This window comes from Prosopis cineraria, unplaced genomic scaffold, assembly GCF_029017545.1.
Source record: "Prosopis cineraria cultivar Desert tree isolate PC_DT_omini unplaced genomic scaffold, ASM2901754v1 PC3, whole genome shotgun sequence".
Classification (NCBI taxonomy): Eukaryota; Viridiplantae; Streptophyta; class Magnoliopsida; order Fabales; family Fabaceae; genus Prosopis; species Prosopis cineraria.
The window spans coordinates 44,022,093-44,038,973 of record NW_026555334.1 but is presented as its reverse complement, the minus strand read 5'-3'; the positions used below and the strand labels follow the sequence as shown (position 1 = coordinate 44,038,973).

The 16,881-nt window shown below is 30.9% G+C and overlaps 1 protein-coding gene and 1 long non-coding RNA gene across 2 annotated transcripts; one reads left to right on the top strand and one right to left on the bottom strand.

Annotated features, from left to right (window-relative positions):
• Positions 1-2,526: 2,526 nt before the first annotated feature.
• LOC129304970 (uncharacterized) lies at positions 2,527-4,223 on the bottom strand. Its single transcript, XR_008591820.1, has 3 exons — positions 4,039-4,223; positions 3,308-3,373; positions 2,527-2,758 (listed from the first exon to the last, which is right to left on the bottom strand). It is a non-coding gene; the product is annotated as an uncharacterized LOC129304970 (long non-coding RNA).
• Positions 4,224-12,349: 8,126 nt separating this feature from the next.
• On the top strand, positions 12,350-15,307 carry LOC129306898 (ribosomal RNA-processing protein 14-like). Its single transcript, XM_054947692.1, has 5 exons — positions 12,350-12,544; positions 13,223-13,591; positions 13,690-13,770; positions 13,899-13,970; positions 14,883-15,307. Exons 1-5 carry the CDS (start codon positions 12,497-12,499, stop codon positions 15,036-15,038), a joined length of 726 nt encoding a protein of 241 aa, XP_054803667.1. The 5' UTR covers positions 12,350-12,496; the 3' UTR covers positions 15,039-15,307.
• Positions 15,308-16,881: the final 1,574 nt, after the last annotated feature.

The window sequence follows — 16,881 nt, the reverse complement described above, 5'->3', positions numbered from 1 at the left end:
TATCGCAACCATATAGTTATTATTATTATGGTCTAGTAGAATTTGACAGGGCATATGGTTATTATTATTATGACCCCATATGTGTTTTAATGCATATTATCGTATGACCACTTGGTTATTATTTCTATGGTCTTATATTCTTACGAAAGGCATATGGTTGCTATTGTTGGGACTCTTGCATGCTAAGTAATCTAATGTTACATTATTATTAATTTTGCAATTATATGAATTGGGTGGTTTAATATGTGAATATGTCTTATTTAAATATGTTGTTTACATCACTATGATTAATTAACATACATTTGTATAGGTTAGATTAACCTTGATTACAGAGTAGTTTTACTTACCCTTCTATTTAACATTTTACAGGCACTAGTTTCAAGCAGGACATAAGGGAAAGCACTAAAGGATTAGGAACTTGGTTTCCTACTATAAGCCTCTTGTAATTTTTAATACACATGTATCATTACTTGATATTGCTAATCAAAATATTCATATTTTGTTATTACTTACAAGTATATTTTGAGCTCTAGTATGTGTGGTATCTTTTTAGTTGAAAAATATGAGCAAAGTTAAAATACTAATGCAAGTATAAATTTAACTATATGCATGTTTATATTGGCTTATATTGAATTTTGAAGTCAAAATGCCTCCCCTTGCTATTTTTAAAATCAAAGGGTTGATAATTGAAATTGTGAAATATGTGATATCTAGTTATTGTGGTATTACATAGGTTATCCTAAGTCTATTAAATATGGTCTAGGGGTGCTTGTGAGAGTATGGAATTTGGTTAGGATTTTGGACACCCTAGTTATCTTTTGAAAGCAAGAATTAAGTTTGCATTTTGATGTCTAACTTTTGATTGAGAAATTATTTGAATGTGAAACCAATGCTATTAGCTAGAGCTCAGAGAAAGCTTTTTGTAGACACTTAAATTACCTTAATTATATGTTAGATGAAGATTTAGGATGCATCGGAAGTTCGTCAAATTTTATATTGCAGCATATTATGCCAAAATCACTATTTTAGCTCTTTTGACCCCAATTTGACGTTATCTTGTCTTGTATGATGTTCATTCTTCTGTATATATGTTTTACTCTGACTTTAGTTTATGAAATAATTTTATAGCATTTTAAGTTTTAAAAACTTAGGATTTCATTTATGTAAATTTTACAAACTTAATAATCTGTTTAGGTTAGTCTCCTGATTACCTTGATTTTAGAGTTAATTATGGATTAGTAAAGGCGACCTTACAAAAGTCCTTTAAAGTCTTCAGTAGGTCTTGTTTTAGGTTGAGAACAAGCAAGGTCTAATTCATACTTTTAATAGCCTTTGGGTTAGCAAAAATGAATTTAACAAATTTAGTAAATACTTACCCACCATTTACCATTGATGTTGGTAGAAAAGTGCATGAAATTCGTCAGGTCCTAGAGCTTTCAGAGCCCCATGCTAAAAATAAAAATAGTGTCCTTTATCTCTTCATCCTATACATCTTAACCACATAGTTGAATTTCATAATAAAAAATGGACAAAAATTGGATATTGCAATCAAGGGGTTAATGTCGAGACTTTTCCTCGATAAACAAGGATGAAAAGTAGGTAGTGGCCACGTTTTTGATAGTTTCCACATCATCATGCCACAACCCATCCTCACCACAGGTAGCATCGATTTTGTTAGCTTTTCTTCTTATATTAGCACATGCATGAAACTGCCTTGTGTTCCTGTCACCATAAACCGATCACCCCATTCTCACTTTTTGTGCCTAGATAAGGGATTCTTCGATGACAACATTCTCGAGCTCCTTTCATAGCTAGAATTAAAGATTCTGAAACTTTCTAGCACCAGTGGCTTTACTAATAACTTGATCAATGCCCTTGAGATGTTGTAATATCCGAGCCTTAGTATGCCCAAGCATATTTCTATTCCAATTAACACAAATTGAGGCACAAGCTTACTATTCTAATCAAGCTATGTATGCCATTCTCCTTTCATAAACTCATTGAACTCATCATGTAACACCTAAGAGGCGATGAAATAAAATAGTCGATGTTGTGTGTTTCCTAACCTTTCATTAGATAAGCTCAGTAAAAGAGGTCTATGATCTGATCTAAAGCTAGGTAAATGCTTCACACTTGCATTAGAGAACATATTAGACTAGATCTCATTACATAAAATTTGGTCTAACCTGGCATTTGAAATCCCTTATTTCTAAGTAAATCGAGGTCCTTTGAAATAAAGATCGCCTCCTTCGAACCAAGTCACAAAGTCACTATCAACCGTGGTCTAATAAGTTGCTTTCGATCGTCTCTCCTCATGCAACAATGTGGCATTAAAATCAACGCTAATTGTAACACCCTCAAATTTACAAACCGATTTTTCACAAATTATTAATTCAACAAATCATTTTTTTTCATTGAACCCTTATCATGGTAGAAAAATTTCTACCATGATACATCCAAGACAATATACCACAGGTCTTAAAATATCTCAAAAAAAACAATTAGAACCATGAGAGACAGACAGGATTCTCATGGCATGATATTTAAATCAGGTCATGAATCAAGGGGGACAAACATAATCCTTTTGGTCATATAATTGTATTTAATAAAAAGGATTAGAGTTTACATGTTGTTAAAATAAGAAATGTCCTAGGTTGGCACAAGATTCATTGCATAATACAAAATGAGAGGCAACGTAAAAGATGGTGTCTCATACACCATAATTACACCTCTGGTGCTTTCTCGGCCGGACTCGCTCCTGTAAAAATATTAACCACGGGGAATGAGACTTAAAAGTCCCAGTAACCAAAAATTAATATGTAATGATGCATGTGGATGTAACTAATCATGCGATTGCTAAGTGGGCACACAAAACATTTAACCGAACAATATTTCCAAACAAACCGAACAAGTATTTAATTGCATGACTGCACCTTATATCCTCCTTTCACCATGCTCGGACGACAAATCACCCGGCCAAAGGTGAGTTAGACCAAGCGACACGCCACTCGTTGGGTCCAATGAGGGCTTACCACGTGGTAATAATTAATCGAACAGAAATTCCCATTAACACCATACATTAAAATACCCTGACAAGTCATGCATCATTCAAATATCCAAACAGAAATATATCCGAACAATAATATCTCATCATGATAAACAAAAATAAATTTTTAACCCACTTGACAATGATTTCACGGAAGTATATAACAGTATTTATTTTCAATAATTCATAATTTTTCCAAACAACAAAACAACACATAACCATTCACAAACACACCCATCACAACACATTAATAATGGTTACCTTGTGTCTTGAATAACAAGTTCCCCTTCACAACTCCTTTTTCACCACTATCTTTGTCAATATAATCTACATAATTATTTCACAATACTATATATTAATTTTACATTAAAATACATAACTCTAATTTAAAGAGTTAGAAAGTCTTAGATCTATAATCTATATTAACAATAATTTAAGATTTATGCCTCATTTAACTTCCCAAATTCTTTTCTAAAATTCTCGTACCCTAATAAACTATTTTTAAGCCTCAAATTACTTCTAGAATCACAATTTCATCCTTCTATATTCTAAAAATTCGCCCAAAAATAAATTAAAAATTTTAGAATTATCCTGAAGCCTCAAATCACCTTTCTATAACTTCAAAAATACCTATTCATACTTAAATAAATATTTAATAATCAGAAGTTCATCCCTACATCTCAGATTCCACATAAATTCGACCATATAGATCTAGATTTTAACTCAAAAATTCTTAAACATGAGTTTCAACCTCAAGAAAGTATTCTATAATATTTATTATATCCCTAAGAGTTTTAACCTATATTTTTAATCCATCATATCATCAGATTAACTATCCTATAGAAAAAAAATCTTAATCAGAATATTTACTCTATCCTATAAAATAATCATATCACTAGAAAGCTAATATTATTTAGAAAATAACTATAAAATTAATTTTGTAATTAAATAAATTTTTAAATGCTAATCTAAACAGGAAAGTTAGAACATACCTGAAGAAAAAGAAAATAATCCCCCCTTGCGAGAAAACGCCGAGCAACGTGAGAGGAAGAGAGAAAAATAATATAAAAATGGGATTGTGAGTCCCAAAATTATATTAAAAAAAACTATAGGTTTAAATTTAATTATTCAAACCTTTGGGCCAAAAGTTACAATTTTCTCTAAATTGCATCTTAACATCTCATGCTTCCTAATGCACACATCCCCTCCTTTTTATACATGAAGGCACCTCTTCTCTTCCCTCATCTAACCAATGTGGGACTTAGAAACAACAACCTTCCACCCCTTTTTTTTTGTTCCTTCTACCTTCTCTTTTTTTTTCAACACATACATAAAAAAAAATTATTTATGTATTATATCTTGACTAAATATTACTTATGTGGTTTTAAATTTAAATTTTTAAATTCATAATTAAATACCTAACCATAATATTATTTCTAAATAACCTCAAATAATATAAATTCCTATTATTATCATTTTTTTTCTCAAAACCTAAATTCCACAATTTCTTTATTATATAAAAAATCAGGATGTTACACTAATAGCCCAAGCTTCAGAAATAGAGTCTCTAATATGGCTAAGCTTCACTTGAAGAGATCGTTGGATAATCACATTCGAGCTTGTATAAACAATCATTAATAACCAGTGTGTATTCCTTTTTGACTCCACTCACAGGTGCTATTGGATTAGGAGGCGCAGTGAAAGATTAAAAAATTTAAATCCTAATCATGATCATAGATCGATCGAACTCATTTAAATCAAGGTGGATAGAAGAGTTATCTTTTATTTTAAACTTCTCACGTGTTGTCTTCAAGTAGTTGGATTTCAGGAGTTAACGATGTAGATCTGATCCCTTTGCCTGTATCCACACGAATAGCTTTCCAATATAAATAGTGTGTTAGCATTCTCCGTATCTAATATTTGTCGGTCTATCAATCAGAAGCTCCTTTTGTTTTTTAGGAAATTTTCATGGCTTTCAGAGGTTTTTTGCGGTCAAAAGACTCGATCAATTTTTGCTTACTTGAAACATGTCCCTTTCTCTATATTATATATAGACTATGATTTTTGTTTTCCTTTTAAATTTTGAAAATAATCATAATTATTTTGAAAGTCATATCTTGAGCCAGTAAAAATTAAATTAAATTTATCTCATAAATTTAAATTAAAAACTAAATGATATTTTCTTATGTCATGTTAGTTATTAAATTTAATTTTATCATTTAAAACTAAATTTAATAATATAATGTAATGTAATGTAATGTAATGTAATATAATATAATATAATATAATATATATATATATATATTAAATCTACATATTATATTATATATTTACACGAATATACATACATATATATGTCAAAAATATATTATATTATATTTTTAATTTTATATATTGTATAAACACACACACACACACACGAATATATATATATATATATTGAATATATATATCTATATAATTATATTTTGAATTTGATATTTCATATAAATATATATATATTTATTAAATAAATATTTAAATATATATATATATATATATATATTTTGTTCATCCTAGATAAAGCATTACATTCATTGAATCTAGAAATATTTTAGATTCAATAAATTTAGATATTATAGCTAGAGTTAGACTATTCTTATGTGCAAGTCTATAGGCTCATATGAAGTTGATAATAGGCTAATTATGCTACTAGCCCATAAGTCACAAATGACTTATAGCAAGATATTACAACTACTCAATTTATACAAGAATCGATGATCCAATGTAACTTATCATATAACCGTATCACATCCCCCGTGTCATGCAATATTGTGTTCAAGTGTGAGACATGAAATTGTCATTCTTTTTTACCTGACCATTACTTTCTCGATCTCTAAGTAGACTGATTATTACAATGGAAAAATCTTTTCCCTTATAGTATGGCCATATATTTTTTCAATCTTACTCATCAAGAGGCCCAGTAATATTTTTCAATTAATGTGAAGGACAAATTTCATCTTGATCACTTATATTTTTCTGTATGAATATCACTAAACTCAATCATAACCTTTATAATCACTCAATTAAAGGTGACTTTTGACTAAGTTAAAGTTTAATAGTCATCATATAGGAATTCATGATAGTCTCAAGTCAAAGGGCTTAGTGACATGGTTATATATGAGATAAGCTTATGACTTGTACCTTGTAGTTTTCTCATATTAGGTCGATCTAGCACCTCGAACCTTTTCAAGTGCCTACGACTTTGATTTATATCTCTATAATTAATCAAAGTCAAACTAGTAATGTTTCATCTATGCTCCCTCATAGATGACCAACTAGGGATATTTAAAATAATCACTATAGTTTATCCAAGAATATAGTTATCATAGTGAATATATAATTAATATGATAACAAAAGGAAAATTCATTAAATAATAATGTTCATAGTATAATGATTAATCCTAAGGTACAATTTCCAACAGGTGCATGTATTGGATATTGCATTCAAGAACAAATTTTTTTCTTAATATTAAAGTCCCACAAACACTATATCCTACCGCATCAACAACTTTAAAAAATTGAAAGCTGAACCTCTCAATTCTTTGTTCAGATTTCCCCTCATCACATTGTGTTTCTAGTAATTCCATAAAATTTAACTTATATTAATTTGTCAATTCATGGGGAAATTAATTCTAGCTATTGGTAGAGATTATCGTCATTTGCCACAACCATATCCTCATTCTACATATCTAATTCATTCATCTCTTACATATCTATTGCTTCCTTATGAGCACCCGATTAATTGGCAGTATTGTGTTGGGAGCCACTCGGGTCTCCTGCTTCATCATTCTTCGACCTTTCCATGATTTGCATGGTTGAATTCTCTTCCTTTAAAATTGAATATTTATTATTTAAAAACACTTGTTTTTTTGTTGGTTTCATTCCAACTTCATTTCAACACTTTGGCAGGATTAGACAGAGATTCTCCTTGCTATAATTTTTGTGCTTATATTCAGGTTTCCTTTTTTTCTTGATTAGAGCCCATTCCTACTTATTTTGGTTTAGCTCTTTGCCAAACTCTCTAATAGGTTAAGTCCCAAAGCCCATTTTAACCCACTAAACTAGCTTGCCTTCTATTCTATCCATGTGGCTCTTGCTTAGATATATCCTCTACAGATCTTAATTTACATTGATCTCAAGATTGACTCCCATTAACCCTACATAGATTCCTCGCTAATAATCCCTTAATATCCGTACCTCTTGAATGTCCACAAACATCTTGCTTCGTGAGATTCACTGGCCTTAATCTATTGCCTGAGTTCTATATACCACTATCGACGGTTGGCATTATCATATTAGCAGCCATGCTCATACCCCTGTGAGCTCCTACCTTTCCATTATCCACCTGATTATTCATCGCTTTTGTCTTACTCTTTGTCACTAAGGACCTATCCACCCTTGTATTCACCTCATTCATTGGGTAATTATCTTAGGTATGTCTAAATTTTCCACACCTAAAGCAAACTAAATGCAAACCTTCATACATAATCGGCTGATCCTTAATAAACACATTAAAATATAGGATTAATGGCTTATGCAAGTCAATTCCACACAAATTCTTGCAAAGCCCTCTTTGTCATATATCAAGGTAAATTGGTTCACTTTGATGGTTTTTCTTATCACATTGCCTATTCTTCTAAGGGATTCTATATTGTAGAATCCCATTAGAATATTTAGGATCTGAACCCACGCCACAATTCAACTTTGTAAGTCAGCCTTTCATGGATTAAAGTTGCGACGCCATCTCTACACCAAGAGGTAATGTTCATCAATCATCCACGAGCCTTCCTGAAAAGCATAGTCATAATCCACCTTGTTTGCAAAGGATACAATAAAGTATCTATTATTCAGAGGGATCACTTTAAGCAATCCTTGTGGCTTCCACATATGTGACACTTTATCTTTAGCTCCTAAAACCTTCACAACCACTGAAATCATCCATGGTAGCTTACTTATCCATAGTAAATTTCAGATTAGGATACTTTGATCCGTTGGATGCTTCTTCTTCATCATCCTTATTAGAATTTGGTTTTTCCTTCTTATTCTCTTTTTCTTCCTTAGAATTCATTTTGTGAAAGTAAGACTTTCATCCATTCACTATATCCTCCTCTTCATCATGTTGCATTAGAAAACCTACCTTATTTATTGATATTGGTTTTTCCTTATATGATGGAGGAATGATACTTTTCCTAACTATTCCAGGTTCTTTCCTTCCTTTCTAGCAAGATCACTAATTATCATATTGGATGATTTGAACACAAAGCTATAACCAACCAAGTGAGCAAGCAATCCTTCATCATGGCACTCTTTACAGTTTGGGCTTTCACAACCTTTTCCTTTACCACAACTGTTATAGTCTTCACTACTTCTAGTCCCACCATCACCGTCACTCTCTCATATCCTTTTCTTGTGCTCTCATGTTACAAAATTTTTAGATACCACGATAAGCCTATAAGTAGTAAATAAATTAAGAAATAAAAAATTTAATGAAAGAAAAATGAAAAAAAAAGATGTGTGTACTGTCCACATTATTATTAAGGGAAGATTATGTATAAGTCTTATGAAGCAAACTTATTTACTACTAAGTCCTACAAAATTTAAAAATTACAGCTAGGTCCCTTAGAACCTGAGTGTAATTTGAAATTAGGTTGTAAAGACAATAATACCCTTATTAAATATATATTACATCAATAAAATAATTAATTTACAACTACTTCATGAGTAATTTATAATTATAATTTTAACTTTTTATAACTGTAAATTTACATATTTAATAGTTAAACAATCATATGTTACTGACAAAGTTTAATATTAATTATTTACAGTTACTTTATCAGTAATTTACAACTGTAATTTTAAGTTTTTATAACTGTAACTTCACATATTCAATGATTAAATAGATTAGTTTAATTATTGAATATGTGAAGTTACAGTTATAAAAAGTTAAAGTTGTAAATTACTGATAAAATAATTATAAATTATTTAACTTATATAATTTATATATGTTTAATAGAGGCATTATTATCTTTTTATCTCAATTTCAAATTACATTTAGGTCCTAAGGGATCTAGTTATGGTTTTTAAATTTCATGTGACTTATTTGTAAATAAGTTTGTTTCATATGACCTATATGTAATTTTTTCTATTATTAAAGCCCACACTCACCCTATTTTAAATGGATTTATCTTCTGTGCTCATTACTCTAGTGCTCATCAGAGTAATGCAATCTGGATTAGTCAGATTTTTAATTTGCATGGTTCAGATTTAAAGAATTAATTTAATATTTTTATTTTATATTTTTTAAAAATTATGAAAAAGTTTTAATAAATCTTTTCATGATTAATCTAGTCTATATTTAATCTAGAAGGTCCACTTTAATATTAAAATTTTTATATTTTTTATATATTGATTATCCAGATGTATACTGTATAGTTTAAATTTTAAATTTTTAAATTGTTTTTAAAAAATACTTTTTAAAAAAGTTATAGTTAAAATATTTTATATTTTATTTTTTAATTTTGTATTTATTAAAATAAAAAATTTTAATATTAAACTTGAACTGTGTAGAGTACATCTAAATAGTCAATATATAAAAATTTTAAAATTAAATTAGATTATTTATATTAAATCTTCACTGTCATAACTCATAATTAGTGATATACTATTTGTTAAAGAAATTAATAATTTTTTATTTTAATAAATAAAAAATATAAATATAATTATAAATTAAAGGTCTGGACTGAAAGGTCTAAATCTCATCATGATGATTAGCACCCAAGACAGACCCATTTCAAATTGTACCCCTTGGCACTGTGTCTTCATCTTCTTCCCGGACCATAGTAGACTAGAGAGCCATGACCTCTATCAATGGTGGTTCCTTTGATGAGCTAAATTTCAGATCCTGGTTTCATGCTCGAAGATACTTCCCACAAAATCCTTCTCACATCCTCGAAGATACTTCCCACAAAATCCTTCTCACGTCAATTACTTTATGCAATGAGAGCTTTCTAAGAGTATGGTTATTGAGGGGAAGGGGAGCATGGTCAATTAAAAAATTACTGCTTAATTAGAGAAAGTACTGAATTTCAACAATAAAAAACCACAAAATTATTGAGGTAAGTGAATACTTGGATATAATAAGTTTAGTTTCTTGAATAAAATTAAATTTTCACCTCTAAAATTGTTGAAACAAGGGGGGCTTTTTTATTTTTGGAGTTACTTGTTGCTTGAAATTTGAAAACCTAATAACAAGCTAGATATCTATTAGAATTTGATTGAGAGATTGAATTACAAGTTTGAATAATTCTTCTAATTACGAGTGAGTTAATTTTTCACATATTTTCTGGGTGGGCAACGTGGACATTGTTTGCCTAGGCCATTAAGAACTTTAGATGATAATAACTTATTTAAATTTTCATGGTTATTAAGTTTTACTTGAATTAGTTACTTAGGATTCTTACTTTAAAAATAAGATTTTGGAATAATTGTGGAATTAATACTTGTATGTCATTTTACCCTTCTTGAAAGTGATTTGATAATGAATAAAATATTATGAGATGCTTGAAAATCTTAAAATTCACTTGGTGTGCTTAAATTAAATTTTAAAAGAATGATATGGAGTTTGATGATGAATTTAAAAAATGAGCTTGCTGTATACTGAACCTGAATCAGAGAAAATGATGATTTTGATGAAATTAGTTTGTTAATATAAAAATAAAACATCTTTATAATCAAGATAAAATAGAGGTGAAAACAATATATTTTACTCACTAAATTTTTTTAATATTAATATTTATTTTTATTTTAAAAATTAAAATATTTCCATGCACAGCACGGGATATAAATCTAGTTAGATTAGAAGGTAAATTGAGATTGAGATAAATTGAACCTAAACTGGAATTAAAGAATTGACATTGGGATGAGTGTCAAATTTTTTGGATTTTAGAGTTTATTTAATTTAATTTTTTTACCTTTATTTTAATTTAATACATGGATATAATAAAAGATGGAACTGTAATTAATCAGTTGATACACGCAAACCAACTCACCATTCCATTCGTCTTGGTCACTTGGTGAGTTCAGTTTCTTCACCTTCCCATTGACCTCTTCTACTCCCTTGTACTTTCTTTTGGCACATTTTGAATTTGAATTCTTACTTACCTGCGTAACTTCATATTTTCTTTGAATCTGTCATTTTTTATTATGATATTTTTCCTTGATATTTTTCTAAAGGTTTGAACATTGATTTTGCTCTTTGAACCAATTTACACTTCCCCATGATAAATTTCTAATATGAATTATGAGAATTTACAATTGTAAGAAATATCTGGCACTTGATTGATATTATAGTTTAACGTGGCGAGAGTAATCACATGCTTGTTAATTGGTTTATTTATTTCTCTTAATTTTCGGGGAATGGTTTTTCTTTTAATTTTAAAAAGCTGAAAGCCTAATTGTTTGTTTTTTTGGACCAAAGAGCTGAAAGCCTAATTAAAACAGCCCAATCAAAGAAGAAGAACGTTTTTATCATCAAGGCGCAGGAAATCTGGGTCCATAGTCCAGTACCCACGGGAATCGGTTTCGGTGCTCAGCACCAAAACACTGCCGTTTGGCAGTGTTTTTTTTTTTAGCTTTTTTAAATCACAAATTTATTATAATAATAATATATGAATATTATAAAATTATTATTTTAATATTTAATAAACAAATAAATATTAAGATGTCAAAATTAAATATAAACAGATTAACTCATTAAAATTTAACTTGAACAGTTTATATATAAATTTTAATCTGAACAGTTTAGAACTATATTAAAAAAATTAAAATTGTAGATATAAATTTTTCTTTACTTTATTGATTTTGTACAGTTGTTTATCTATGAGAGATGATATCATTCAAGGTATAATCAGATATTAAATATAGATACTTTTCTTAATAAAAATTCAAACATTAATTTACTACAGTGTAAGAAACTAGCTCATTTTGCCAGATTCGACTCATATTTTAAATTATTTAGATTTATTTTTTATTTTTTAATACAGTTTTCAATGTTCAAACCAAAATTTTTATTTAAACTATTCAGGTTTAATTTTAACATTTTAATATTTATAAGTTTATTAAATATTAAAATAATAATTTTATAATAATTATTTATTATTATAATAAATTTGTGGTTTAAAAAAACAAAAGAGCAAAAAAAACAACTGCCAAACGGCAGTGTTTTGGTGCTGAGCACCACGGTGCGCACCGAAACCGAGTCCGTACCCACGCGGCCACACAGACCCCTTACGTGTACCGTGTACTGGCGATTCTGCTTCTTTCCGTTTGAGCCTGCTGCTCCTCGTCACTCCGGAAAGCTTGACTCTTCCCTCTTCAGCTTCCTCCCCAGTCCTACAACACTTCCTGGGAATGGGTCGAAAACCCAACGCTCCCAAGCTACCGGCCAAGTCTTCCATGGTATCCCCACACTGGATTCTTCGCTATCCCCCCACCCCTCTTTGTTTTTTTACTATTTATCTGGTCCTCTTTATTCCTAATGTCGGACTGTTGAGCTGGTACATTATTTTATACACTCCTGTTTTAAGTTTATATGTGCCCATCTTATCTGCATTTATTCGCCATGTTACAACTATTCCTGTCTTTCATCCGTGGAAAATAGGATCACTATCATTATTCTTCGCTAATATGCGGTTTGCCAATGGACTTAGGGTTGCGCTCTGATTTGGGTCTTAGAGTTTTGGTTAATTGAATAGTTGTGTTCGTGTTTAGTTGTTTTTCTGTTGCCATTGCTTTTGGCTCCTTGTGCAAAAACTGTGTTTTCTTAGCATGGTTTCAGTTTTCTTGTTGTCTTACTTGTTTAACACGTCATAAAGGGACCATTTTGGCGATCTGCTGCCGAACATGTAATACTTTTGTTCTGTTCTTTTGGTGGAAATATGTGCATGTGGAAATGTCAGAGTCCTCATTGTAACATTGCTCCTACTTGTGATGTAAAACATAGCTTAGCAGGCCCCTTTTTTGGCCTGATGTCCCCTCTGGAGTTAGCAATTTATGTGACTGTATCATAAGAAAACCAAGCAAGCTGGTCGTCATTTGTTTTGTTTTTGCTAGCTATAATTCTTACTTTGTTCAAAGCCCGTAGGTATGAATCCTTCTCTGGGGAAGTCTGAACCAAGTTCAGCTTTAGAGGAAGAAAAGGGAAAATCTGAGCTGGAGCAGAAGTCTACTTCACGTAGGAGGAGAAAATCCGGATATTATTCTTCTAGTGTTAGGCGATCACAACGTATAACTCCTCTAACGGTTACCCCTAACCAAGATATTGAACCATATGTTGAGGACATCATTGTTAGCGAGGATGAGAATGATGAAACTGATACTCAAATGGAGAAAGTATGGTCAGAGCCGGACGCAAACCTGGATGAAAATAATTTGAAAGAAAAAGTTGACTACATGTTACAGCGATTAGAAGCTCTTGAAAAGATCATAGAATCGTTGCAAGCCAAGGTACTAAATAAATTAATACCCAAAAGCACACGTTGATGTCGCTTTTCTTGTGATTTACTGGCTTGTATCATGATCTTTTGCATTGAATATGCAAACAGCTGGATGAAAATATTGACTTAGGTAAAACCGCTCCTTCAGCATCCGCTGTATACAGGAAGTACACAGAATCCCAGAATCAGGTTATGTCTAATTTAGTATTTGACTTGATCCTTTAAGCTATTTGCGCCCCCCCCCCTCTTTTCTGGCCACTATTACATCTGTTTTGTTATTTTACTCTGGAGAACCTTTCTTGTCCATACACATGCAGCTTGAAGCGTTAAGAGAAGAAAATCAGCGACTTAGTGGAAAGCTAGAACATGCTTTAGGCAAAGTTGAAGTGGTATGTCATAAAGCTACTTTATAGTATTTAGTCGTATCAGTGCAAACCTGAATGTTAACATAAGATCACCTACTTCTTCTTGGTGGGTTCACTTAATCATGCAGTTTACTGCTTATATGATTGTTACGTCAGCCATATAGCCCCTCCCAATTTTGTGTACCTTTTCATCCCCTCATGTTCGTCACTAGATCCATCCCCACCAGTCATCCTTGTTGTTATTACAGTAACGTGCAATGGTAACCGGTAAGTGATTAGAAGTATGTTTACAATGAGTAGATGTTGACGAATCTCATTGCATTAGAATGCAATTTGACAGGGCTCTCTTAACACTAATTTCTGGTTTGCACCCTGGTTACTTTAACTGTTTCAGTTTATGATTTTGTGCAAAATGTTTACTACATCATTCAGATCTTTGATTTTTCTCGAGTATTTTTCTTATGTTTTCAAGGAGCAAGAAAGCCTTTGTTCATGATTGTTGTAACATGTTTTAATGAGGGATAATGAGGGTTCGTGTAGTTGCTGCCTGCCTGCCTGCCTGCAATGGTCAACTTCTTTTCCTATCCTACATTCCTACTCTTTCCAACAGTGGCCAAGATTAGCTGATTATCATTCATTTCCTGTCATCTGATATTGTTAAATTTCCAGCTGTCGGGAAATGTCTGTCAAAAATTAAATAATTTTAGGACTGAAAATAACAATCCGTGGTCAACGATGGCTGAAATTCATGATGAGTATTCTTATTATAGTAGCCTTTTGGGGAAGGTAACTTGAAATTGATGGTTTGTAGGCATTGAACAGGGAAAGAAAAACAAGAAATGGCACCTAATCAATTGAGCTTTTAATAAAGTGTGTTGGGGGCACTGTATTGATGTGGTTGTGACCTAACTATTGTTGATGTTCTTTTATACGCAGCTGGAGAAGCAGAGTGGCGCGTTGGTTGAACTATTGGTGAATTGGAAGGATGTTGTAATGATCTCCAATCTGTCCAAAAGTACTGAAAGAGCTGTCAATGCATCAGTACAAGCAATCCAAACTGCTTGTGCGGCTTACGGTGGCAAAAGAAAGTGACAGGCCACGAAAAGCTGAAAACAAATGATATTTGACCTCTGGTATGCTATTGTAATATAGTAATGTTGTGAACACACGTTTGTATTTTGGTAGGCTGAAACTTGTGTTGCTTACTGTGGATGTCGTTTGAACATGTTAGTAGTCTGGTAGGAATGATAATGTGTTTCGGTTCTTTCTTTTGCCTGTGTTCGGTGTGCTTTGGCCTGAATTTCTGGTGATTTACCGGGGATTTAAAGAGTCACCAGAGAAGTTCAAGTTGGCTCTTGAAATGGGATGGATATGAATTTTATCATGCAGGTCAAAATTTCAACCCAGGGATACTAGACATCAATGTGCTGCTAATATGTAGTTGAAAGTGAAACTCATCATTAGTTGGCTGTCGGGACCGAAGAATAATGGATAGGTGTGTTCTTAGAAAATAAAGTAATTGGGACAATATTTGGGGCTCCGAAGTTTCTTATGAGTTATGATTGACAATCTGTCTAAAAATGGCATTGGCACGTTGAGGATGACCTTCGGCACCGACACTCTGCCAGCTGTGTAACTTCCTCTGCGTGGTTTGTGTCCTTCGCTGCGCTTTTTTTTTTTTTTTGGAAAATTGCTGAAAAAGACTATCAGAAAATTTAATTGCTCATAAGGGCTTGAGAGAGATTTTGATTTGAGGTCTTTGGTTGGCATTAATTCAAAGCTCTAAATGACCAGATAGCCCTCATGGTTAATTAAAAAAGTAAAAGTTATGTAGGGTTCTTCACTTTTAATAATTTGTGTTACTATAGTAAACAAAGTTTTTCGGTGTCAATAGATCAAACAAAATTTTTCAGTGTCAATATGTCAAATGTAGTCCTTATAAAAACAAAGTTTTTCATGATATGCAAGTACTCTTCAAAGAAATATAATTTAGCTTTTATATATTTGAAAATCTAAGTTGTATATTTTGAAAATTATGTTTTGGTGTCATTTTTAGGATGCAGTTTTTAAGATTTGCAATTTACATAAAATAATAAATTGTGTATCTTAGAAGTTAAATTTTTGTGTCAAATTTTTACATTAAATTCAATTTAGTTTCATTCATGTGCAATTCTTCCACTATATAAGTGCAATTTTCAAGAAAATGTGAGTTAACTTTCACATATTCAAATATTACATTTGGAAACATATGCAATGTCTTTTTTTTTTTTTTTTCATAACATGTGACTGATCTTCAACGAAATACAATGTTTTTCATATATTTGAATATCACTTATGCATAATTGAATATTTCTTATGGACACCTTCAAGAGTACATGCAATGTTTTTTTCATGATATGCAACTGATTTTCAATAGAATGTAATTTTCTTTTATTTATCCGAATATTACTTATACATATTCAAATATTCATTGTTAATATCTCTTATGGACACCTTTGAAAACATATGCGATGTTTCATTCACAATATGTAATTGATTTTTAATAAAATGTAATTTTTTTTGATATATTTAAATATCATTTATATATATTCAAATATCTCTTGTTAATGTCTCTTATGGACATCTTTATAGGTATATGCAATGTTTCTTCCACAATGTGCAACTAATTTTCAATAGAATGCAATTTTCTTTCATGTATCCTAATATCACATATGCTTATTCAAATATCTCTTATGAACACCTTTGAAGACGTACATGATGTTTCTTCTGTGATATGTGACTGATCTTTAATGAAATATAATTTTTTATCTTGACTTCTTTTGATTTATAGATGTCTTGCATTTTTAATTAAAAAATACATTTTTCTTTCGTACATTCGAATATGCTCCTTGTATATTATGAAAAAAAAGTCCTCATGTTAAAATTTTTCATAAAA

What these genes read in the sequence shown, in the direction of transcription:
- LOC129306898 (XM_054947692.1), top strand. Translation starts at nt 12,497, where the DNA reads ATGGGTCGAAAACCCAACGCTCCCAAGCTACCGGCCAAGTCTTCCATG. An exon ending in ACACAGAATCCCAGAATCAG is followed by an intron (nt 13,771 to 13,898) that starts GTTATGTCTAAT and finishes ATACACATGCAG; the next exon opens with CTTGAAGCGTTAAGAGAAGA. An exon ending in CTTTAGGCAAAGTTGAAGTG is followed by an intron (nt 13,971 to 14,882) that starts GTATGTCATAAA and finishes TTTTATACGCAG; the next exon opens with CTGGAGAAGCAGAGTGGCGC.